The sequence below is a fragment of the Podarcis bocagei genome (genome assembly GCF_964188305.1).
Source record: "Podarcis bocagei genome assembly, chromosome: 1".
Taxonomy (NCBI): Eukaryota; Metazoa; Chordata; class Lepidosauria; order Squamata; family Lacertidae; genus Podarcis; species Podarcis bocagei.
In genome coordinates, this window is record NC_138125.1 from 51981104 (window position 1) to 52006049 (window position 24946).

Sequence of the window (24946 nt, forward strand, 5' to 3'; positions counted from 1 at the left end):
CCGTCGGAGGGAAACACCCCGCGCGCGGATTGGTCCCCGCGGCGACCTGTTGCCGGCCGCGGTGGGTGCTGGGAAAAAGAAAACATGGCGGCCGGGCCCAGCAAGGCGGAGATTCAGACCCTTTTCAAGCGGCTTCGGTCTGCGCCGCCCAACAAGGTACCGAGCGCGGGGAGTTGAGGCAGGAGGCTCTGGAGTGTCTCTTTGGCCGCTGTTCCCGATGGCAGACGCCCGCCGGCCCAGCGTCTCCCCTCCCCACCGTCCCCTTCCGGTTCGGTTCTGCCACCGCCGCAGTCCTGTCCACCTGCGACAGGGCTGGGGCCGTGAGGTTTGAGACCTTGAAGGAGGACGGCACCTGCGTCCCCTCATAGCACAGCGGCCCGTTTCATCCCCGCAGTCCCCTCGTTTCAAGCTACAGGGTGGGGAAAGACTCGTCATAGTTAGAGTCACTAGCGCCAGACCAGACATATGGCTCCCTATAAGGAAGCTGGCCTGCTGTCCTTCCTTTCCCGGTGGCTCCCTGTTGGTCTTCCTCCTAGCTTCTCTTCTGTTTCTTGTAGTCCTGCTTTGACTGCGGCGCGAAGAACCCGAGCTGGGCCAGCATCACCTATGGAGTGTTTCTCTGCATTGACTGCTCTGGGGTTCACCGGTCGCTGGGTGTGCATCTCAGCTTTATCCGGTGAGTACTAGGGTTTTGTTTGTTTTTGGAGGGGTGGGAGGTAAGAGGAGGAACGTGAGAGATACAGGATCCCTGCTTTAGTCGTACGGGGACCAACGATCAGCGTGGCTCATAGTGTGCAACTCCAGTGTCTTGTGTAATTGTGGTACTTAAGCTTATTCCTAAAATGGCTCTTGTGCAGTAAAACGTGTTTGATTAGGTAATCTTTGAGGATCCTAAGAATAGCCTAATCCCCTTTCTCTTACTTGTTCATTGTACTGCTGCTTGAAAACAGGCAGGATATTGATATAGTTCATTATACAGATTGGTACTCACCATGAAGTTATTGCAATAAGTGCCACACTTTTAACATCTGGAAGGAAAAGTTGCTATTACTGGGTACCCTTGAGAACCCCCAGAAAAAAGCACTGTAGTATATTTGTAGTGAAGTTTGTTCTTCATGACTTATAACAAGAGATGGCTACTGTCGTAGTTAGACAAGTATTGAATGAACTTATTTGTAATGTTCCGTTCATCTACAGATGTAGTTATGATACTCAGAAAATGCACTGCTGATTGCTCTGATCTTTAAAAATTATTTTGCACCTGTGTGACTGCATACAAGTTTGCACTATTTAATCTATTTATATACTTCTGCAAATTGAGTGATAGATTTGTGTGTTTCTTTCTGGTATTATCGTCATTTTATAGGTGGCATTAGTTAATATTTTGTGTTGTAGTGAGTGCATGCTTGTTTGTACCTATACAGCATTTGAAGGGAAATTAAAAAGAAGGGAATCATCATTTCAGAAAATGTTTCTGTTTGCCATGCAACAATCCTCGTGATTAGTTATGGAAGGAAAAGAGTTGCTACAGGCATTCCTTTGGTTAAAAACTTGTTTCCACACCAATGGAAGAAAACATTGGAGTTGGGGCCATGTTAGAATTCTGTAAATCTGTAAATTCCTTCTTTGGCAAAGTATAAAAATAACAACTGTTCACTGTAGTGCACCAAGACTGATTTCATACTTGAATTTTCCACCACTTGACACTTCTCTGCTGCTTTCTGTTGAAAGATTTTACATTTGAGGTGATGTGCAATGATCATAAAAGCTGTCCATCTCTAACTGAGCAGTGAACATGCTTGAACCGACCCTTTAACATGCTTTTTTTTGGCTGACTTGTAATACATTGAAGTATTTGTCTCATTTCAATACATTTGTGAAGCTTGAAAGCCTGCACTTACCCTTTACCTGACCTACTTCTGTGAGAGTATCGGATTACTCACACAGGCTAGCTAGCTAGCCCTAGTTCTTGTTCTTACAGTGTAAGCTCTCTGGCTCTTATAATAGTTCCTTACCTGAAATGCTCTCTCTTTGTCCTCGGTGAACAGAAGGAAAGTAGAATTCTGTGCTGGAGCAGGACCACGCAATTATAGCAAAGCAAGAAGCGCATAGCTTTTTCTGGCTGCTGTGTCATGTGACAGAAATGTGAGATATTTGATACATATTGATTTCTGGGTATCTCATGGCTGACAGTACCATACCAGGAGAAATGAAATTCATACATCTAGAGGAAACTTTCATTGGTTAGAAGACTACCAGCTAGAATCATTTGTACTTCTGTATTTCTATTTTAATAAATGAATGTACAAAGTATGGGTACAACAGCTTTCCCATGCTCTGGAGTGCATAATTCTCTCTGGTAGTTTTCGTGGTCATTTCTTCCTGTATTTATGAGCCTATAGAAGTATGTACACAAATTAGATAAGGCTTTGAAGAACATGTCAAAGAAGTTTCTGCAGAGCTGCTGGACAGCAGTGCTAAAGCCATCACATCTATTTCAACAGGACAAACACTGCTGCTTCTGCTTTTAAAAATATTTTAAAATTGATTTTCAATAAAAAGAACATGTAAACATATCCTGTCCTACAACAGACACCCCTCCCCTAATATTTTTTTTTGGGGGGGAGGAAACATTATTTCAGAGAGTACAAACACTTCTTCAAAGTATTGTTGACCAGCACATATTGAGATGAGTTTTGTATCTTTGAAATTAGCCATTTATTTATTTATTTAGAAGCTTTCTATACCATCCCTCCTTTCGTTGGGTCAGATTTCAGGGCACTGCTAATGTAATTCATAATACAATTTGAAAAAATCAAAACACAAAAGAACAAATAAAAGCTCAAAACATTCTGAGACATATATACTTTTAAAAATACCTAGTTGAATAAAAGTGTCTGAATCTGGCATCTAAAACCTTGTAAGGTTGGCCCCAGGCATTCCTCCTTGGGAGATGGTGTTCCGTAGCCAGGGTACCACCACTGTAAAAACCCTCCTTTATTGTTTCATGGTGCACTCCTGATAAAGAAGTCAGAGTAGGCCCTCAACAGAAGATCCTAAGAGAAGCAAGCTGTCTTCCTTTGTGCATGCTTGTTTTTCCCTAATCCAAAAATTTGTCCACTTGGTATTTTTGTGTGTTTCTTGGGAAAAAAGACAAATGCATGCTAGCTGGATACATCTGAAGAGTCTTTTTGCTCGTGTGCTCAAAACATATTCTCCTTGCCAACACTTTTGCATCTGAATTATTGAGTATCCACTACCTTGTATTCAGTCTGAAATTACTCTGGTCAACAGGCCAGATTGAAAGAGTTCAAACAGCCAAATACAACTGGGTCAAAGCTCTGGTAACACATGAGCCACTGGCAGGGGTGTACCTAGAGGTTGGCCAGGTTGGCCCCCACCAAGGACGCAGGGTCAGGATGGCACAAAAATCACATCTCTCCATCTGGCTTGGAGTGGCTAGGAATCTGGGTGCCTCACCAGAGGAATCCAGTACTGGCATGGGACATCTCAGCAACCCTGTGGTGCCCCCTTCCCAGTCAGAAGTGTGAGTGGAGTGCCTAGCAAGGCGTAGGGAAGAAAGACAGGGAGCGGGTAAGAGTTGCAGGAGGAGGAAAAAGGAAGGGAGGAAGGAGGCAGATGGGAAAGCAGGGAGTGGAGGGAGGAAGGTAGACAGATGGACCAATGGAGGAGGAGGAGGTGTGGAGCAGAGCAGATCTGACCCTGATGGCCACAAAGGGAGTCACTGGTGCAGTACAAAAGGCAATGCAAAGCAGACTTTATGAGTTTCTGGTCCTTGCTCTCTCCTGGCTATAGAGGCACTGGTACAACATCTCCTTGCCCAAGGGCACAAGGAAACCAAGGTACACCTCTGCCCTCACCCGGAAACTAACATGGGAGATATTTATTGGTTTAGGGGCACTAACAGTAGCACATACATTCCCAGAGATCTGCTTCCATTGTGTATTATGTTGTTCAAACCCTTCTGAGCCTGATCTGGTGAACTTTTCTGAGATAATGACTCCAGGTTTTGTTCTCTTGTCAGGTCCACAGAGCTTGATTTCAACTGGAGCTGGTTTCAGCTGAGGTGTATGCAAGTGGGTAGCAATGCCAATGCGGTAAGGAGCCATTTGAAGTTGATGATCTTTGGTTGCATGCCTGGACCTTTTTACCATTCTCCTCTTTGTCATAGTCAGGTGGTTGGTGTTTTCTTAATAAATATTTATCAAACCTGCTTATAAAATAAAAGAACACGGTGACCTGTGTTCCTGAAACTCCTGCTTCCAAGAGAAAGCTGAATTCTTGCAGGTCTGTGTCTGGAATTGGCCCCTTTAGTTGCAGGAAGTCACCCGTTTGTTTCATTTGCTCTTCATTTTTCTAATCTTGGACTTCAACTAAATTTCCTCTCCACCCCCGCCAGACTGCCTTTTTCCGCCAGTATGGTTGCACCACCGCAGATGCCAGTGCCAAGTATAATAGCCGCGCAGCCCAGATGTACCGGGAGAAGATCCGGCAGCTGGCAGCTGCTGCGATGGCCAAGTATGGGAATGATGTAAGTGCAGATGAGCCTCTTTGCTGTTGGGAAGGATCAGGGACCATGGTGCTTGCTACTGAATACGACAAACTATTTTCTCCTTTTCCAGCTCCTGATCGATGGGCTGAGTGGAACTCCAGGCCACTCCCCAGAAAAGAGTGATGCTGATTTCTTCTTGGAACATACACAGGTGTGTTGAGCCAACTTGGATTGCCCATTTCCATCAGAAACCTTCAATGATGGGGGAACTACAGGTCATGAATGTATTTGATCCAAAACTCTGTGACCTACATAGATCAAGTTGGAGGGGCCGCGCTGCTCAGTGGTTTGGACCTGCCATATTCACTAGGTTTGCCTCCTTGAGGTGGTTGTTTACATTCATACATGCAAACTGGCCTGGTTTGCATGTCACAGTAATCAGGATTGGGCTTGGATTGTGGTGAAGATCGCTCCTCCTTGACCACCACCTGTAACCTTAGGAAGGTTTTGGCTACAGATCATAGTTAAGGAAGAGAGACCTTAACCATAGTCCCAGGTTCGAATGACAAGCTGAGACAAACCCTAGCTGAGGTGCTGTGCTGACCTACAAAGCCTGAGGAGGAGCAAAGTAGCTGCAACCTCCTCTTTGGGAGCCGGTGTGTTCAGGCTAAGCCATGAACTGACTTGGTGTGACATGGCCACAAAGTCAGATCAGTGGTCTTTTTGGCTCAGTCTTCTTTGATTTGAGTGTTGGCTGTTCTCCAGTCAGAAGTGGTCTTCCTAGCCCTGCCACCCACAACCCTCCAACTGGAGATGGACCCTGGGATTCCTGTTCTTGCAGCGCCTGTGTTCTTCTACTGAGATACAGGCCCTTCCCTTCTTCTTCTTCTTCTTCTTCTTCTTGTTCACAAAGGATAAACAGGGCTCTTGCCTTGGGATCTTCCCACCCTGACTTTGCTCAGGGGCAGTATACTTCCAGATACAGTGGTACCTCAGGTTAAGTACTTAATTTGTTCCGGAGGTCCGTACTTAACCTGAAACTGTTCTTAATCTGAATCACCACTTTAGCTAATGGGGCCTCCCGCTGCTGCCGTGTCGCCGGAGCACTCAGGATGTTCTCATCCTGAAGCAAAGTTCTTAACCTGAAGCACTATTTCTGGGTTAACGGAGTCTGTAACCTGAAGCGTATGTAACCCGAAGTATCACTGTACTGGATCCTGGGTTCAAAGATATGATTGCTTTTAGTTTCTGCACTGCTTCTGAGCTTCCAAGAAATGGAGTTTTGAACTAGATGAACTATTCAACAAGACGATTCATAGCTTATGTCTTTCCTGTCTAGAATACCTTCTCTCTAGTACAGGGGCAAGACTGGCAGATTTCCACTTTGACTCTAAACTGGAAGTTCCATTGATTTCAGGGTACCATCTACTTAAGCATGCTTAGGATTGTAGAGCTGGTCTCAAGGGATTGGGTTTCCTTCTCCAAAACTGTTTCTTGCCACCGAGGAGATTATGTCTAAAGATACGGGACAGCATGGCCTGAGTCTTAAATCGGCTTGGCTCCAGATTTCCCCACAAGAAGCCACCTTGAGGGCATGCATTGTAATACTTGAGAACACTGTTAATGCTTACTGGATGTTATGCGTTTGAAATGCATATCCTGTTAAGCAAGGGTTTCTGAGTTTGATCTATTTGTACTGTCCGATCCAAATTGTTGCATCTTCCTGAGGGCCAGTTCATTTTCTTTTAAGGATTGTAATACCTGGGATGTGGTTGAAACAGGCCAGAGCACAGTGCAGCCTTCGCTAGAATTGGAGAGAACAGCAAAGTCTACTGAGAATAATGAAGTTCAACGTGAGTATCGCTATTTAGCTCCTTTGCCCCTTTTGAATCTTCCTAGCCTGGCTGGAAAGACACTTGATCTTGCTTGTTCTCAGGATGGATGATGAGCAGAGGATCTGTGCAGTGTAACACATGAGTCAATATAGAGGATTGAAGAATTGCTTCATTGTTGCATGCATGTCGTGGCATCTCTCCACAACGTTTGGCAGCCATACCCATGTTCTCTTGAAGTGACATTTTATTTTTCTCTTGGAAAAGGGTGTTTACGTTGCGTGACTTAAGTTAAGGAGTCCTGCATTTCCTATAGGGCAGGGGTGGGGAACTTCTGTCTTTCAGAAGTTGATGGACTACTATTCCCATCAACCCACATCAGTGATGACATTGCTTGGAGCTGATGGGAGCTGGAGTTCAACAATATATAGAAGGCCATGGGTTCCCCACCCCTTCTATATAGATTAAAAGTATCAGGTGTGTGGAAGCAGTTCTGTTGCTTGGAATATTCTTGACCAGGCATGGGCAAACTCGGCCCTCCAGATGTTTTGGGACTACAGTTCCCATCATCCCTGACCACTGGTCCTGTTAGCTAGGGATGGTGAGAGCTGTAGTCCCAAAACATCTGGAGGGCCGAGTTTGGAGATGCGTATTCTTGACGGTCAGTGAGACTCTGGTGGTTTCTACTAGCTGTCCAGTAATTTCCTGCAGGGAGTTTTCTGGATAGTATGCAGTGGTCCTGGAACATCAACATTTTGTGGGGTGAGAAAAAAATCATTTTAATTGTCCAAGATACTGGACACAAGACATGCATCTTCTTTGCTCTACCTTAGTTGCCATTTTAAAAAATAAGTGTGTGCTCTTTCCCATAGAGCCTGACCAGGGTCCATCTATTGACCTGCTGAGCACTTCTCCTAAAGGATCTCTTGGTAAGTGCAAGCTCCCTTGTTTCCTATTATGTTAAACGTAATGTCTCAGTGGCTCACCATTTAATTTGAGCAGATGGTCTGCATTAACAACAGAGTTTATTTCAGATGCTGAATCAGGTAAGGGAGGCCAGAGCTTCTGACTCTGGAGGAGGAATTGGGTCACTTCTAAGTCTGGCTTTTGAAAATTAGAGTTGGAATATACCTAAAGATCATCTAGTCCAACTGGCTGGTAGAGGAAATTGGCCGTTAGGCATAAAATTAGAGTATTCACCCTGCAATGAAGGAATCTCAATACGTGGTCCCTCATCCAATTTGAAACCATGCCAGATGGGTGATCCAACATCTGCGTAGAGATTTCTAACAAAAGAGAGTCTTTTACTTCCACACAAGTATGTTCACCTGTCAGCTGCTTGTTCCAGAAGGAATCTCTTCATAATTTTTAGTCACAATCCCCTTTCTTGTAATTTTAATTTGTTGGTTTGGACCCTATCCTCCAGAGCATCAAAAAACAAATCTGCTCCATCAGTATAACGGCCTTCAAATATGAAGATGACCATTCATCCTTGCACAGAATTAAGAAAAAGATTTTATTCAGTATTGGAGACTCTTTCCATATATGGTATCAGCATACCATATATTCTGCAATTTCTGGATGGCCTGTTCCTTCTGACCTTGAGATCCCAGTGTTTGTTTAGGTCAAAAGCAATAATTCACCAGGGGGACTGGGGTAGTATCGAGTGAATAAATGCAAATTAGAACTATTATTGACTTATTCTTCAAGAGGAACTAGCCATTACTGAGGACTGTGATCTGATTCTGATTTTAACAATCCAGTCTGCTAAACCGTGGTGTATTGGACCAGGAATAGTTACATGCATGTTTGCTCCTCCTCCCCATATCCATTCAACTTTGGCGAAGATACCTTACATTCTAACCACAGTTTCCCTTGATGTCAAAACAGGGAAACTGTACTTTACGGGCTCAAGAATATGAAACTAGAATCGGATTTGGTTTGGAGGAGGACCTTAAAACACAGTTTCTGGATCAGATGTCACTATGAACTAGGTTGCCTTCATCAAAGCAGTGTGTGTGTGGAGAAGGACAGAGAAAGCTTGCATGCACAGGATCTGTGCCTGGTCTGATAAACCACGATGTCTGATTCCAGCCTATAGATGCTAGTATCCTGTTCCTGCAGTTTTGCTTGGGCCTTCTTGTGGAGAATGTGTTTCGGTCTATCCTGAGCCCAGACTATACCTAGAACGTACCATTTTAGTTTCCAACATGTACATGTCTTTTTCTTCCTCAGACGCATCCATGTGTCTGTCTCGGCAAGGGGCTGCTCCTGCCAGAGGTAACTGGCTAAGGGCCTGCACTGGCTACTTGTGGTGCCTTGCCTCTGCCTTCTCTTTCTGTGGTTCTGCCTTCAGGCCAGGGGTTGTCTGTCTTCTACATTCAAATTGTCATTTCAAGGAAGTTGATCTTCCTCACTAGTGAAGTTGAGGATCCATCCTGCTCTTTGCTATCTTTGCAGTCAGCCAAGTGGACACACGTGGCTTGTTTCAAGGAGGCACTTGCGTTGCTAACTGCTTTAGGAGTACTGAGCAGCCTCCCTAGAAAATGTAGCTTCAGTCCTGCTTTGTTGCCACTAGAGCTCTTCTTCAAGGCCAACCTGAGCTCATGAGCTACAAGGCACCCTTTGGCTTCTCAAGCACCAGTTTTTTGTTGCAATATATGTAACATATTGAGAAATCAGTCTAGTTTTTTAAACCAGATTCTTTGAAGCACCACTTCTTGGGGTGATTTTATGCTGCTTTCTCAACTCAGGAAGGGGGACCACAAAGCGGCTAATCTGAAATTGCATGGTGTGGCCTGTCATACTGCCTTTGGATTTCTCTACGCTGCTGCCAGAGCTGTTGGGTGTATTAACTATGCATCTGGCACACTTGGCATAGCTTTCAATGTGCCACAAAAGCCTTAAATAACTGCTACTAGTGTTGGGACTAACAGCAGATTTCTTGCTGTCTTTCATGTCTGCTCATTATTTTTCCCTGTTGCAGAAATAAAACCTTCACTCATTGGAAAGAAGAAGCCAGGTGCTACTAAGAAAGGGGTATGTCTGCTGAGAGGGATTTTGTCTTAACTACACACATCTCTTTTTTCAGATAAAGATTTGCTCCCCAGTCCACATCTACCCAGCAAATGGCCTTGCCATTTGCCTTGAGTATCTAATAAGGATTTTCTCTAATCAGTTTTGCATTGAATGCTATCTGTGGGTATCAGTGCTTCCAGGGATCTGCCTGATTCTTGACTGGATTTGATTTCAGTGATTGTGCACACAACCAAATACTGTGCATATACAGAAATATTCAGAATGAGCTTGAAAAAGCTGGGTGGGGGAGGCAGGGAGAGATTACACCATTGGTAAACTTATAAAATTTCAAACATCATATGAAGTACACCTGATGAGTAAATAGTGGAATTGCATACAGCAAAGCTTGCAAAATAGTGAGCAGCTGTTTTTCTCTGGTGGGGAACCTACAGCCTGTAGGCCAAATTTGGCCTGTGAGGCTATTTTCCCCAAACCGTGTCTCCCTGGCCCATACCATAGGATGAGATTTGTGGGGCAGTCAGAGATGTGGCAAGTTGGGCTGAACAACCCAAGTTTCTTACCGGGGGCGGGCGGTGGGGGGACCTGTATCATGTAGCCAATTTGATTCCTGTAGTGAAAGTGATCCCTTCCAGCTCTACAACTCTATGGTTCTTTGATCTCTGCAGAACGCAGCTTGACCAGCCTTGTGCTCAGCACTGTTAACTAAGCATGGGGATGGCAAAGCCCCTTGTGCTGCAGTTCCCAAGCCCTGTGTAAGCGACTTTTAACAGGTGGGTTGCACCAAGCAACTGTCACAGTTGCTCTGCAGGGATGGGGACAGAGAAGGATCTGGCCTGCTGAGCACAAAAGAATTCCCACCCTTTAAATCTTCCCTTTCAGCATTTGGAGGGGCCTATCAAATTTGTCTTGAACTGGCCAGATTTGTTCACTGACTCTCTTTGCGCCCCTTGCGTCGTTTGCAGTAATTGATCCTTTGGTTTTGCCATTTTAAAGGCTCACTGTGGCTTTTCTTGGAACCTTTATTCTGCTTCTGTTTCTTCCAGCTGGGGACCAAAAAGGGTCTTGGAGCTCAAAAAGTGAGCAGCCAGAGTTTCACTGAAATTGAACGACAGGCCCAGGTGGCTGAAAAGATGAGGGAACAACAGGCTGCAGAGTGCAAGAAGCAAGCTGAGGAGTCCCTGTAAGTGAGGCACACTTGCCGCATCCTCAAGTTAGGATCTGTACATGTTTGCATGCAGAGTTATTGGGACAAGCTTCCTATCATAGGAAAACTTGTATTTGGCATGGAATGATGAAGCAATTGGCACATAACAAAGTCAGGACTAAATAAGTGTTGTCCTGCCCGGGCCTGAGCTTTTTTGAGTACATAAAGTCTGTCCTGCTTACCCATTTCCTCATTTCAGAATGATGAGATAAGTGGGTAGTTTATATGTATTCTGGACTCACCTGCCAGTTGATTTTGTTGTCTCCCTCAGAGTTGCCTCAATGAGACTGGCATACCAGGAGTTGCAGATTGATCGGAAGAAGGAGGAGAAGAAATTCCAGAACCTGGAAGGAAAAAAGCGTGAACAAGCTGAGAGACTGGGCATGGGATTGGTGTCCAGGAGGTATTTGCTATACATGAAGAACAAGGAGAATGTGCCAAATGGGTAGATTTTAGTGTAACATCTGCCCCAGGATCACTTGGGGGTTTAGTTGCTGCTGTCTCAATAGGCAGGAAGATTGTGGTTCAAGAGTACATCATTGGTGAGCTGAGTTCTAGTCTACTCTATTTGGAGTGGCTTGTGAATCCTGAATATTAGCCTTGAATGTAATCTATATTTGCCCCAATCAAAAGATTGCTTCTTTCCAGTAGATCTTCAGCCTTGGGTGGCTCTTCTGCTTTTCCATCTTGTAGAATCTGATCTGAGGTATAATTAAATTTGTATCTTTAGAAAATGAGACACTGTCCTGGCTCCCTCGTTGTTTATATATTACCCACCCAGACTGTATACAGCATAAGTTTTAGCAATAAGAAACCCCTGCTTGCAGTCTTTTAAGTCTCACATCTGCTTTTGCCATGATCTCTACATTCTGGCTAGCTCAGAGCACAGCCTTAATGAAGTGATGTAGCAGCCTTTCTGAAAAGCCAGAAGGTCTGGTTAGTGACAGGATGGGAGGCTGCCTGCAGAATTTGATGAGTAACACCTTGAGCTCCTTTAAAGGGAGGCAGACTAGATTGACTTGGGCCTTCTTTTTGAGCCAATGTAGTTCTAATGGTGAGAAGTAGGTGTTGGGCTCTGCCAGTAGGGTTTTATCTTGGTGCTTCTTCCTCCTAGTTCCATCTCGCACTCTGTCCTTTCCGAGATGCAAATGATAGAACAAGAAACACCAGTGACTGCAAAGTCCTCTCGGTCCCAGCTGGATCTGTTTGAAGACACTGGAAGTTTCACATCCGGACCACCCAAGTAAGACTGAGTGGTTGCAGTGCCATTTGCTCTTGCCCAGCTTTTCTTTATCTGGCCTGGATAAATCATCTCTTCTCATTTTTCCCCCCATAGGTACAAAGATAATCCCTTCTCATTAGGAGATGCTTTTGGCTCGCAGTGGGAAACAGACAACACCTGGGGGATTGACAAAGGGGAAGAGGAGACAGACATCACTATCTCCAGTATCCGGCCCATTGGTGAAAGGTAAAAGTGATGAGTCCCATCTGGAAAGGAGTTTCTTGAAGGAACTGTTCAGGGACATACATGACTGGTCTTTAACCAGCACCTGACAAAAAGGCCTCTTAGGCTTTCCCAAGGCATTTTGCCTCAAGCACTGTCCAAAAGACACCAGTTTCAAAATGGCACCGTATTGTGGTCTGATAGACTAAACTTCAGAGATGAGGGTTCAAATTTCCACTCAGCCATGAAGCTCCCTAGGTGACCTTGTTTCTCAGCCTAACCTATCCTGCAGGGTGGTTGTTAGGATAAAACAGGGAGGGAGAGAAACCTAATGTGACACCCAAAGCTCCCAGGAGGAAAGGTGGGGCATAAATGTAATAATAACAACAACATTTGCAATCAATACAAATGGATCTCAGAGCAATGCTTTGACTAAGCCACTGATAAATGCTGGTTGCTCGAGTGATAGTCGCTCTGTTGCTGATGAGAGTAGGGGGCTTTTGTCTTTGTTTAACTGAGGAAAATAGTGACCAGGTTTACACACTGCAGAAACCATAGTTTAGAAAAACAATTCACTAAACCTGTGGCTTAATGTGAACAAGCAATGTGCCTTAAGTGTACTGCTGAAAGGTTCTCACTGCACTCCCTGCCTGCTCCTGCTTCTGCTGTTCTGTGGACAAAACAAGCCAGACTTTGGCTTCTTGTAGCTTCTGGGCCATGGCCTGAAATTTGTTTGTCCCCAAACCACAAGCAGTAACAAAGGTTTGTACTTGGGTAGCTACTTGTGGGTTCTTCAGGGGAACAAACCCAACTCTGCCTGGTTTTGACTGTGGCACATCAGGAACGGGAAGAGTGCTGTGGAAACTTTGGAACAGCCTGCAACATGACACACTGCTTATTAATTTAAAACTGGCTGGGTTTCAGCTATGGTTTAATGTGCTGTGTGAATCAATCCAGTGTATGACATAGCGCTTAGCTGAGGGGGCTTATGACATCCAACTAACTTGGAGTTGAACAGATGCGGTTCCAATTTCTCACCATGGCTGAATACCTGTGCACTGGGTTGTGACTCTATGGATTGCTGTTACAGGGCTTTCCTTTCTCCTCCACTCAGACCCACCAACAGAAGAGAGACAGAGAGCAAGATCTCAGTAGTAGAGTCTAGTGAAGCTCGACAGAAGTTTGCTGGGGCCAAAGCCATCTCGTCTGACATGTTCTTTGGGCGGGAAGCTGATGCTGAGGCAAGTGCTGGATGATTTCTCTGTCTTCAAGCTGTTCCCACCCATCACCTGGCAACCACCAGCTTCTGTTTCCTGCATCTTATTTTGTTTTCTCTTTCCAGTATGAGGCCAGATCCCGACTCCAACAACTCTCTGGCAGCAATGCCATCAGCTCTGCTGATCTGTTTGGAGAGTCTGAGACAGGGAACTCGGGTATGTCAGCAAACAACTTGAGAGACGGGTTTTCTTCTGTCACCAAGGGGCTGGTGTGGCCCTTAACACCGATTACTCAGAAAGGGATGGGCTCAGCTGACTTGAGTGTCAAATCACTGAGCAGATTACATATCTGACTCAGGGTTACAGGATCTCATAGTGGATTTCCCAACCTAGGATCTCAGCCAGCAAGGCCTCTTCCATGAGATGAGCATCTTCCTCATACAGCAGAACTCTCTGATGGTGTTGTTTTCCTTCCGTCTCTAGGTGGTGTTTCAATTGGAAATGTACTGCCTGCTGCTGATATTGCCCAGTTCAAGCAAGGAGTGAAGTCTGTTGCTGGCAAGATGGCTGTTCTAGCCAATGGTGTGATGAATTCCCTTCAGGTGAGGTAGCACGCCTGTTGTGTAGTCATGGCAAGAGGCTCTAAATGCCTCACGCAGAGTTCAAACTCTGATAGTGAAGGTTACAATCCTGGAAGCCATGTGTGATGTCTTGTCTCTGGCTTTTGTTTTGTTCTCATTCATGTAGGGGTCAAAAAGTTTCCAACACTTCTAAAGCAGCTAGCTGGTCAGTCCACTAGAAGATAATAAATTACTGCACCATGTATGCTAAATTTAAATTCCCAGCTTTTGCAAAGCTACTTGGACTCAGGTTGATGATGCAAAGATATGCAAAGTAACTGGTGTTATTATACTTTGTAGTTCTGGAACAGAAGTTAAGACGGAAATCTTAATGCAGGCCTCATCCACACTTAACGCTGTGTGTGCAAACCTCAAGCTCACCTGCTTACACACTTGGGCTGTTCCCCTAATGCTCCTGTGCGAGGAGCTGCTTTTGTCAAATGATGGGATGACAGGGGCTACAGCCAGTTCTTTTCTCATGTTATTGGGGAGAGCAGCTCCTTGATTACAGTGGAGATGTTGCATGATCTGAGATGGCAGCATGGAAATTCTCTGCCAGCAAAAGTAACCTTTTACATGGTTCATAAGCCTCTTATTCAGAGCTTAGTAGGATGGGCTTGCTTTTGTCATATCCGCTTGCGTGGTTCCCCATATCTGGTGGGCCGTTAGAGAACAGGATGCTGCACTAGATGGGCCATGGACCTGATCCAGCCGGCACTTTTATGTCCTGATATTTGGCCTGAAGTTTTAACTGTTGGGGGGGGGGTTAGCTGCTGTATTCAGGTACCAAGAAATATGGCATCATTTCTGTGGGCAATGTGCTAAGTTGCCTCTTTCTGTCCTCCCTCTCCCACCTCTTAGGATCGCTATGGCTCATATTGAGGATTCAGGAGAGACTTTGCAGCTTGTGGCCATCAGTGAAACACCAATTGCACCTTGAGTCCACCTGGAAGAATTGAACAGGATTGCTTTTTAGCCGAGCATGGCTAGGGGCTTCTTGAGGAGAGAAGGAGAAATGGACATGCCTGGCACTTGCTCAAAAACTCTCTGGACATTATTTTCTATTTGAAATGACCCCAACCTTCAGCTAATGGAATATTGGCCCTTCCAGAGAATCCCCCGCTGCTGCTGCTGCGCACTGCACAAGGGTTGCCAGTTGACCTCTGTGCTGCTGCTGTTTCCACTTCCCCCAGCCCCTGGCTGTTATTAGCAGAATATGTTTGGGGGGAGAAGGAAGCTGTGTCTGAAACTCTTCCAAGGGAAATGGCAGTAAACAGGGGAATGGTGGGGAATCCCCAGGACCTAGACTGTCTTCTAGAACAGGGGGAAGTTTTGATTTTGGCACAAGGTCATTCTTGCTGGCCGTGCCTTGAACCAATGTGATATAATTAGATCCCTTTTTGAGAGCAGCGACTTTAAAGCCTCCATCTGTAGCAAGCCGCGAAGGATCAAGGCATGCTTGGGTGGGCTTGGGCAAGATATTTGCAGTATTATGCAAATATGCTGGACAGCTGGGGAAACGTACATTTCTTACCCTGACACACACACACCCTGAACCATGGGTTGATGCTGTTGAGAAGAGAGCATCTTCAGTTGAGGAATGAAGAGGTTATTGGGCCTGCTGTTGCCTCGTCTCCTTGTTGCCCTCTTGGTTTCCTTTCAGACCTTTATGGAAACTGCTAACAAAACAGGGCAGTGGCCGCTCAGTCCACTGGCTCTGTTGCTGTTTGTGCAACCACTGCTGTTGCTGGCCTCCCTTCCCCAGCGAGATCTACCTGAATATCATGGCCCCATCTGTGCTGCATGTGGGGAAAGGAAGCAGTTTCAAGGAAAGTGGCTTCCCCTTGTCGAAGCTTCACTGCTGCCCCTTTGCTCCTTCTAGCCCAGCATTCTGGGTTTCTTTCTTTCTTAAATGACTCCAGTTACAGTTCTGCTGGTGTAGATGAAGAACAGGAGAAGATGAAAGTGCTCTCTTCCATCCCACAATGCTGCTTTGATGCTCAGGACAGAAGGTATCCTGCCACAAAGCCCCCTCTTGCTTCTGCATGCCTTTTCCCCCTGCCTTGGTTTATGTTCTTCTGTTGGAAGAAGAATCTCCTCATCACACTGGGAAACTCAATCCACGTGAAGCAGTGCTTGCTGTTGTAACCATTTTACATTTACCTTGCATGATAGTTGCTGTTGCAGCTGTGGGTTCATTTGAAGACTTGCGTCATGCCCATTGTACATTCTGTTAAGGTAGCAAGTCTGTCTAATCGCTCTTCACTGGGAAATCAACCACTAAGAGTACACTGGAATGATGACTTTGGTTTCAATAAGATGCTCTTGCTAGAGAGAGAGATGAGGTTTATCAGGGTAGCTTGAGGACCCACTTTACGATGGAGCAACATTTTGCCTATTTCCATATCTGCATATTCATTAGTGCAATTGACCTGCTTTCTCCTTGCACACTTCCCCAAGAAGGTAAATGGCTGCATGGGCTTACTGGAAATCTCTTCCCCGCCCCCTTGGGTCTGCTCCACTTCTCATTTTTTGCTCCCTGGGTTCTGAAAATGCACTGATGTTTTAACTTCGATTATTGCAAATTTGTCTTAAAGTGCTCCTTTCCAAGGCCAGGAGTTTGCAGAGCTTTGGTTTGGCCTGGTGTGCTCTCGACTGGAAGAGGGTTCTCTTCTTGGGCTGTCTGTGTACTTTGAGTTAAAACGGTAGTATTAATGAGCTTTGTTGTGGCCAAGGTTGGGCCTCTGCTGTGTGGGGGGGTCCAAAGGGGAGTGATATGGATTCTCTCCCTCGCACCCCAAGTGAATAAAATCAAATACGTGTGTGTTCCATTTCTGTGACTCCCTTTTTTTAATTCAGATGTAGCTGATGGACCCCAGGGACACTGGGGCAGGCAGAGCTACTCCCTTTTCTATGCCATGGGCTAGGAAGGGAATTTAGCAGACTTCAGGTGAGGTGTGAAGAGGACACAGTCTGGGTGTGAAAGCAGCCTTAAAGGATTACCAATTTGTGTTGATTTTTTCTTTATGAAAAATGATCTGATTTGAAACACTACCTGATAAATACACTGTTTTTTAAAAAACTTTGTACCTTCCCTAGGAAGACACTTACCAATGATTTAGTGGAGTTTTGAGCGGAATTGTCACCTTTCGCAATTCCCACAAGGTTGTAATGAATCTCAGACACATTACTTGCCTTTTACAACATGCTTTATTTACTATATATTATACTTTGTTTGCAGGAAAGTTTAAAGCTTTGCAAATTAATAAATAATGCCCTACTCCTTTCTCCTACAATGGAGCCCAGTAAGCATTTGAAAATGCTCATCGGCAATGGCCATCCCACAAAGTATGGAAACTTAGCCCCAAATTTCAAATCTGGTGACTTAACTGGGGTCATATCTTACTAACTTGTTTGAATTTTGAAGTGAAAGCTTGGAAGGTATTGGAATAGCTAACCGACTAGCAGATAGGGCATATACAGGAGGAGAAAGTAAAATAAATTTCGTGAGGACAAGAAGAGTGCTTTGAGTTACAGGCTTCATATTGTATATTTTCTATCCTTGGATGAGGATGAAAATGTTTCACAGTACATAGTTTTGGGATTAGAATTGATTCTTCCAAGGTAGCTACTACTTGCCCTAGTGCTAGAACGTTTCTACTAATTTGACTTGTTTGCCACCAGAGGGCAGTCGAACCCTGCAGCTGATGTCAGCTTTCATGGCCTATCCATCCAATTTCTCTGCCAGTATGAGGAGGAAAGAACAGTTTTTGTTAGAATGGGGTGTGCCTTGCTGAGAGGGAGCTCTGAGCTATAATACTGATAAAGAGTAAAAAGGAGTAGGTCACACGTTGAGATTGTGGAGGAAGGTGCTTAAACAGCTATGTTTCATCAACGCCTACATGGCTTCAGTTACAAGGGCTGGAAATAAGCTTGTACTCCCATGCATATCTATCCATCAGTTCTCAGAGGAATCTGTCTCTTCGGTGGAGCCGTCGCTTTCCGCATCCATTTTCCGGCGGTGGAGGAGAGGCCTCCAAGGGGAGCTGAGTCGGAGAGAGGGGCGGGAAGGCACATTGGTCGCATCCCCGCTGGCAGGGTTGGAATTGGAAAGGGAGAGCCCGGAAACCTGAGCTACCCTGCAAGAAGAAAAATGGGGCTGAGAGATTTGTTGCCGTCAAGAGGGCTCCTCTGCCGCATGGAAGACTTTATGTTTGCAACAAGCCAAGAGCTTCCTCTGCTGGCATATAGCTTCCACTTCCTAAACTGCTCTTGTTTAAGTGACAGGACTCTTGACTTGCACAGCTAAGGCTGCCTCCTTAGTTAGAAGCCTCTGGGTCTCTTTTAAGGTGGCTAACCAAACTGCTGTGTGAGACACCTTTTGCACTCTTGCACAGGTGCTGTTTGTTGGGATTAGACTTGGGCTGGAAAATCTTCCAGTCCTCCATGTCAATTAGCAGTAACTGCTTAAAAAGGCAATTTGCCGTCTCATCAACTGCACCACTGAGCTGGGACGGATCCAAAGGGGAGTCCTGCTGCATAACCTGTGCCTGTAGCTCAGGGGCAAAATGCATGTTTTATAAACGGAAGGTGTTGGGGTCAGTCCCTGCAGACGGGTGGAAATGTCCTTGAAGGAAGAGGCACTGCAGAGTAGACTACTGAGCTAGAGGGACATGTTGCCTGACTCTGCTTTCTCCACTGGAAAAGGGACTTACAGTTTCTCCAGTTCCTGATCCATATGTGGGTCAAGCAGCAGGTCTGCCTTATCTGGGAGAGCACCTGGAGGAGGAAAAAAGCAACAAGGTGAAGATCAGCCTGATACTTCAGCAAAAGCTGCTGTCATCCATATGCCATAGGAACTTGACAACTGCTATGTCCATTGTGTGTGTGTGCTTTTCAGCTGAACACTTAAGTTCATAATGCAAATATAGCCTTCTGCAGAGTGAATGATACATCCCTTTGAGAACATGCAGTTAAGTCAAGGCAATGCTGGTCAATCTCTTTCCCAAAACAATGGGATTTGCGGGTACTCAGTTATGTTAACTGATTACCTTTTACATGCTCTATTGCTTGTTTTCTTGCTTAGAAGGAGCTACATGATCTCGGCCACTTGTAACAAGGGTGCCTATGCAGCTGTCGTCTTCTGAGGATGCCTCATAGAAAATCTAACACATAATCCCACTGAGGTGTCTGGAGGGGGGAGCTGAAAGCAAGCACCCTTGCTGCTGTCTTTCCATTGTGCCTTCACGGAAATTGTGCAATTGTGTAGAATGAAATCCTGATGGCCTGCTTCCTTGCTGCAAAGCAGTAGTGACAGGAGACAACTTGGGGTGGAAAAAAAATGCCTTAAGCCTTTCTGGTTCCCACTATGTACTGGATACATGTTTGCAAGAGGGTAAATAAAGATGTAGTGGCTTGGGGTGGGAGCTAAGCTGGGAGAGCCACTAAACTAGATGGACCAATGGTCTGACCACAGTGACGCTCCAAGAAATGGGGTACATCAGCATCCCTGGTTCCATGTCACAGAAGCCTGCAGCAGCCAAGAAAATGCTCCTGCCTGCCGCCCGCCTTCCACAGCCTCAATTAGCTGAACCCAGCCAAATGCTGGTGATCTTCCTGCATGTGTAAGAAGGTCTCCTGGGACGCTTCAATCTCTTGGGAGAGTCGGTAGGCAGCACTTAGAGGACTGGTGAATCAATATTGACGTGAGGCTGGGCGTTGCCATTTGCCTGAGAAACTCCTCCGCTGTGCTCTAATCCCTGCCTCTCGTCATGGCAGGGCTGCTTCCTCTCCAAGGCCCCCGCCTGAAAGCGCCTCCCAGCTCTCGCCTGGAACTGCCCTCGCTGCAGGGCTCCGGGGAGCCTGTGATCCCCTGCAGACCAAAGCCTATTCAAATCAGCCTGCGTGCAGGGAAGATGAAAAGGCACCAGGAGAAGAATCCGGCTTCCCTTGCCAAGACGAGAGCACCTGTTCGACTTGCGGCTGCTGCCCCTCCCTGTGAGAGGCCTCGGCAGGAAGCTGGCAAGAGGCCAGAGGCCAGGCCTTCCTTAATGGTAGGGAAAACCCAGGCACTTTGTGCATGGCACAGCGATGGCAGTGGGCAGGGCTTGCTCAGCCCATATGCTGGCTTTGCACCTTTACTGGAAAGTGGTTTTTGCAGACCTGGCTGGGCACAGTCCAGGCACCCTCTTCCTCCTGTGAATGGATGTCTCTCTAAGCCTGTTTGCAGAGGGGATTGCAGGCTTGTATGCTCTGTCCCCTTTGATATATAATCTCCTTGCTGCTGGGTAAACAGCCCTGCACCAGGAGAGCATTAGCAGCTCAGATGGCTGGCTGAGGCACAGGGAGGGAGAGAGCAGCGCTGGCTGTGCTGTGACTTAGACCCTTGGCAGACGGCTCACATGAGCCAGAAAATGAGAGCGGGCAGAGGGACTGAGAAGCAGCTTCGTACAGGGACTTGCAATGGGTTGAAGATACTCAGAAGTCACTAGTACGCCTCTGCAAGGCCTGGCGACAAGCTCCAGTAACATCTGAATGGTTAACCTGCTGCTGAAAGACTTTACATTCTCAGAGGGGCACAGACACTTTCCTAGTGTTACCAAACCTAGCTGGAAGCACAGATACACCTTTGCAGGTATGATGATGAGAGTTAGGAACAACACAACTCTGGAAAGTGTGTGTAAGTGCCCAGCTAAAGCAAATTCTCTCTGATAATAGAGAAATGTGGAGCTTCTTATTGAGACAAAGGTGCGTTCCATCTCCACTTTTTTTTTAAAAAAACAACACAAGCATTTTTGAAAAGAAAATATGGGGTCTATAACCTATATACGTTAGGCTAAGAAAGGAAGTGTGCCCATATTTACCTACAGGGCACAATTTATCCTCATTAAAGGAAGGACGGGATGTATATATTGGGAGGGAGGGAGGGAGGGAGGGGAGGAGGATATATGTACAGACTTTCAAACCTATATTTGCAACAGGAACTAGGAATTGGGGAATGAGGGATTAAATTCCCAGGTCGCGGAATTTAGCATGCCTTACCTAGCATTCTGCATGTAGACTTACAGAATAGACAGAGTCCTGATTACACGTCAGCCCATGAGGCAAGAGAAAAGGAAGACAAAATCACCAGTATTTTGGGCGACGAGAGGCATAGCAATGAGGAGAAATTAACAGCATCTCTCTCAACTCTGGGGTAAGCCCAGATTCACAACTGAAATGTGAACAGCAGCAAATCAAATGCCAACTCCGTCTTCAGTATTGTCTGCTCCCCAGCCTTCCTCTTCTCTTTTCATTTTTAAGATTGCTGCACTCATGCTCACTCATGGGCTTACCAGTTAGAACAAAGGAAATGTTTTTAAAGTGCAAGACTGCTTTAGAGTTGGAGCCGGGAGCATTTCTTCATGGCATCATGGGGAACCAACCAATCAGCATAACGTGGATCAGGCTTCTGCTGCAAACTTGACACCTGACAGCCAGCCACCCCCCATCCCAGTCCCTGCCCCCAGTTTATCCCTGGCGAGGAAGAGGTGTGGCTGGACTGAACACAGGGAGGGAGGTTCCAGACTCATCCCAGCTGGTTCCCATAGTTCCCATGTTACATCTTTCTTCCCCCTTCTTTGCTCAGCCTGGGACTTACGGGTTTGTCGCAGGAACAGCTCTCCTCCCTATTATTGATTTCAGGGAGTAAGAGCAGGAAAGAGATTTCATAAAAGAAAGGCTTTCAGATCACTGAGCTAGGGAAAGAAATGGGAACATGCTGCAAGGTTTCAGTCTAATATAGGACAGAACCCAACAATAACTAGAAATTTAGCACAAAGGAATACATGAGATTAAATATGAAATCTGATGGGCTCACTTTAGCCAATCGTAATTCATTTGATTCAGTCCAGGCCACAAATGATTGGGCCAACAATTAAACAATTAATTTAAGAACCACTTCCCTCATTTTGCAGAAACAAATCAACAAATGTACACTCAGCAGACGGTTGCAGCCAGTCACAGCTGCCTGACAAGGGGACCGGTATGAAACCCATGTTTCCAAACACGCATCTGCCACAGTCACACTTTACAACTAAAAGATAGTTCATGATGTGGTCTTTGGGCAACTGGAAGGAATTAAAGCAGTTTAAATGAAGGGTTTTTCTTTCCTTTTTTGTACTGTCCCGCTTGCCTTTCTTGACTGATTCATTCCAATTTTCTTTACGCCAAAGTGACCTTTCTAAAATTCTCCTACATTGTTCTTCTGGCATATTTGGTCATGGCAAAGGCATTTTTCTCAGTGATCACTTCCCTAGACCACATCATTGCAGGGGAGAGGGAAGAAACAGGGTGGGACTTTTCTTTACCGAGGGCTCTGTTGATCCCGTGATGCTTTGCAAGAGCCACCAGAAATCCATAGAAGGTCAGTCTCTGCACACTGCTCAGAACTTCCTTCACAATAGCAGATGGGGGACAGCTAGGCAAATGAGAGGAACACAGGAAGAAATTGTGCTGCATCAGTTTCAGCAATTTCAGCTTATGGATGGAGGGATGGATCAGGTGTCACTTTGCAACATGAAGCTGTCTTTTAAAAGTACGCAGGAGGAAATAATCTCCCCATAACTCCCTCCTACTCTGGCCATGCGTGAATTGGGCTGGACCCCCTTGCCTCAAGGGATTTTGGTGGGAGCTTCCACTGGCATTTTACCAGTAAGGGAAGACTCCTTTCACCATAGGCTTGCCAGGATCCAATCAGTTAGTCCCATTCCCTTGCCTCAGGGGAGGATTGCTGCCCGCTGTGGCATCAAGGAAGAAGGACAAGGACAGGAAATGATGCCTGGACAAGCCTGGCTCTGTGTGGGCCCTGTACAATTCCTGCTTCTGTACTAGATTTGAACATGGCTTTAATTTTTGAGAATCTTCTGTGAGCTGCTTTGAGAGTGTCTTGGGGCTATAAAGCAGGGTATGAATAAATAATCCATCTCCACAGGCAACCATGATTGCCTTTTAATGTGAGGAGGTGAAAAGTGCTTTGCTGAAGGGCATTTCCCAACAACTTTGACCAGCAGGTACTGCAATCCATTTCTGTCAGCGCTGGCATAGCTCTCATACTGAAGGAAGGATACTGTCAGCACTGTTTCTATTGAGAAATGGGCCCTATTTCACGCTCAGCCTGAAACGCCCTAGAGGGGCCTGAGAATACTGGGGTACTCTTAAGTCAAAAGACCACTTCCCTCTGGCAGAACTCAAGAGTTAAGAGGGGGTTCAAAACGTGCTCACTTGTTACAGGGAAAACTGCCTTTTTGCAGTTGTGAGCTCCTTGAGAAGTTGGTATCATAATTTCTGACACCCATCTAACTATCAGTGGTACTTAGCCGTGCTAGTTTCAGAGGGCAGAGAGGCAGCATTGGGCTAAGGATACAGGGCAACTTGCCACATCTCAGTTCCTAGATGTGATGAGTGACTTCAGGGAGCCCCTCCCCTCCATGCAAGGTAGGCAAAGATGAACCATGGTTTATTCATGTTAGCCGGTCACAAGCCTTACCTGTATTTGGACCTGTCACACAGAGACTCAAGGCACTGGTAAAATGCAGATGCCTCCACCCCATCGAGCTGGCTGCACTCACTTAGAGTCTGGCGCGAACGATGCTGCCCAGAGGAGGATGTAGGCACAATGACGGTGTTTGGGTTCTTGCCCGTCAAGAGCTCTTGATAGATGGCAGCCACGCTTTCAATGAACTCTGTAAAAACGTAAAGGCAACTTAGAAATCATGGTTATTGGCACACATGGGAATTCTCAAGGCTTGGGGACATGTGTAGCAAATTGATCCCCTTCTTCCTCCTGCAGTTACTTACGCATGATACTGGCAAAGAAGCCTTAGAGCATGCAATACTGTGATGTTACTATGTGATGAGGTGACCCAAAAGGCCTTAGTGCAGGGGACGCCAACATGGTCCCCTTCACATGGTTTTGGACTAATACTATGGTATGTATTTTTGTGTTTTTATATTGTAAACTGCCTTGTGATCCTCGGATGAAGGGTGGTCTAGAATTGTAAAAAAAACACACCAAAAAAATAAAAAAACCAAGCAGCCCCATCATCCCTGGCCATTGGCCATGCTGGCTGGGGCTGGTGGGTGCTATAGCCCACAACATCTGGGAGCAAATCACACTGGCAACCTCTGTGCCTTACTGACATAGCCTAACACTTAGCCTTTTCAGGATGGGACAAGAAAGCCACAAGAGGATTTCACAGGGTCACCTCTGAAAATCTTGTGGATGAATTGCTGGTCCTGCTCTTTGAGTGTGCTTTTTAAGAAAAATTCCTTCCAACTTTAATTCTATGAAGGAGAGTGAAAGTCAAGGCCACCCAATCAGACTAGCTTCTTAAACATGCAAACTTCCACGGTCACAGAGATAAACACCACCCAAGTTAGGAAGAAGCTGTTTGGAATTGTTGGAGGAGGCAAGGGAGTTGGGTCAAGCAGTCTCCAGCCTGCAGCCCAGTGTACTTCAGCACAAATCCAAAGTAAACATAAGACAGGGTCCAAAGGGAAGATTAGGGGGAGAAGCTGGCCGAAAGCATTTCCCCCCAGGCTCCAAACCTTCCCCGCTGTTTACTCCCAGAATCTAAATTTAAACAAGTTTGTTTATGGACCTGGTCAGCCATTTACAGATGTAGATTCCACACTGAGTGGTTTGCATGCATGTGGGCTGGTAGGGTAGCCTGGAAAGCTGACGTGCGCAGATGAGCATGGAAGTGGTGACCTGTGGTCTGCGTCTGCCGACCTCTACGCACACAACAAAAGCCTGGAAGGCTATGATGCGTCACAAAGATGGGTGGCTTTCTAAGGTTATCCTGAAGGTCTAGAGTTTAGAGCAGCTTTCAGAATATGCTGCATTCTTGAAATGGACCCCATTCACGCAGGAGAGAGTGACTGAGAGAGGGGTTCATTATCTGCTGTGCATTCGGATTCCATCCCTGCCCAGAGATAAACAACAGAGAGGTGTGTCGTAAGGACGAAGCAGGACAAGGAATTTAGCACACGATTCCATCTCCCATAAGCAAGAAAATGTAAACAGGCATTCCCACAT

General features: G+C 45.9%; 2 protein-coding genes across 7 annotated transcripts in view; one reads left to right on the top strand and one right to left on the bottom strand.

Moving 5' to 3' along the window:
• The first annotated feature begins 3 nt into the window (after positions 1-3).
• ARFGAP2 (ARF GTPase activating protein 2) lies at positions 4-16700 on the top strand. Of its 2 annotated transcripts, XM_081165105.1 has the most exons (17): positions 4-156; positions 558-676; positions 4046-4118; positions 4421-4552; positions 4644-4724; positions 6264-6366; positions 7218-7274; positions 8581-8625; positions 9332-9384; positions 10428-10564; positions 10860-10991; positions 11703-11831; positions 11925-12056; positions 13147-13273; positions 13375-13465; positions 13733-13851; positions 14731-16700. In XM_081165105.1, exons 1-17 carry the CDS (start codon positions 85-87, stop codon positions 14749-14751), a joined length of 1623 nt encoding a protein of 540 aa, XP_081021231.1. In that variant the 5' UTR covers positions 4-84; the 3' UTR covers positions 14752-16700. The 2 variants fall into 2 exon arrangements, with proteins under 2 accessions (XP_081021231.1, XP_081021232.1); XM_081165106.1 differs by lacking the exon at positions 8581-8625.
• Positions 16701-17060: 360 nt separating this feature from the next.
• The window catches only part of CSTPP1 (centriolar satellite-associated tubulin polyglutamylase complex regulator 1), a 161090-nt gene continuing 153204 nt past the window's right edge, over positions 17061-24946 (bottom strand). For all 5 annotated transcript variants that reach the window (XM_081165928.1, XM_081165927.1, XM_081165929.1 and 2 more), the window contains 4 exons: positions 23396-23591; positions 22218-22327; positions 18585-18648; positions 17061-18008 (listed from right to left, as the gene is read on the bottom strand). In XM_081165928.1, the coding sequence (XP_081022054.1) occupies positions 17828-18008; positions 18585-18648; positions 22218-22327; positions 23396-23591 (551 nt within the window). In that variant the 3' untranslated portion in view covers positions 17061-17827. The remainder of the gene's footprint in view (positions 18009-18584; positions 18649-22217; positions 22328-23395; positions 23592-24946) is intronic.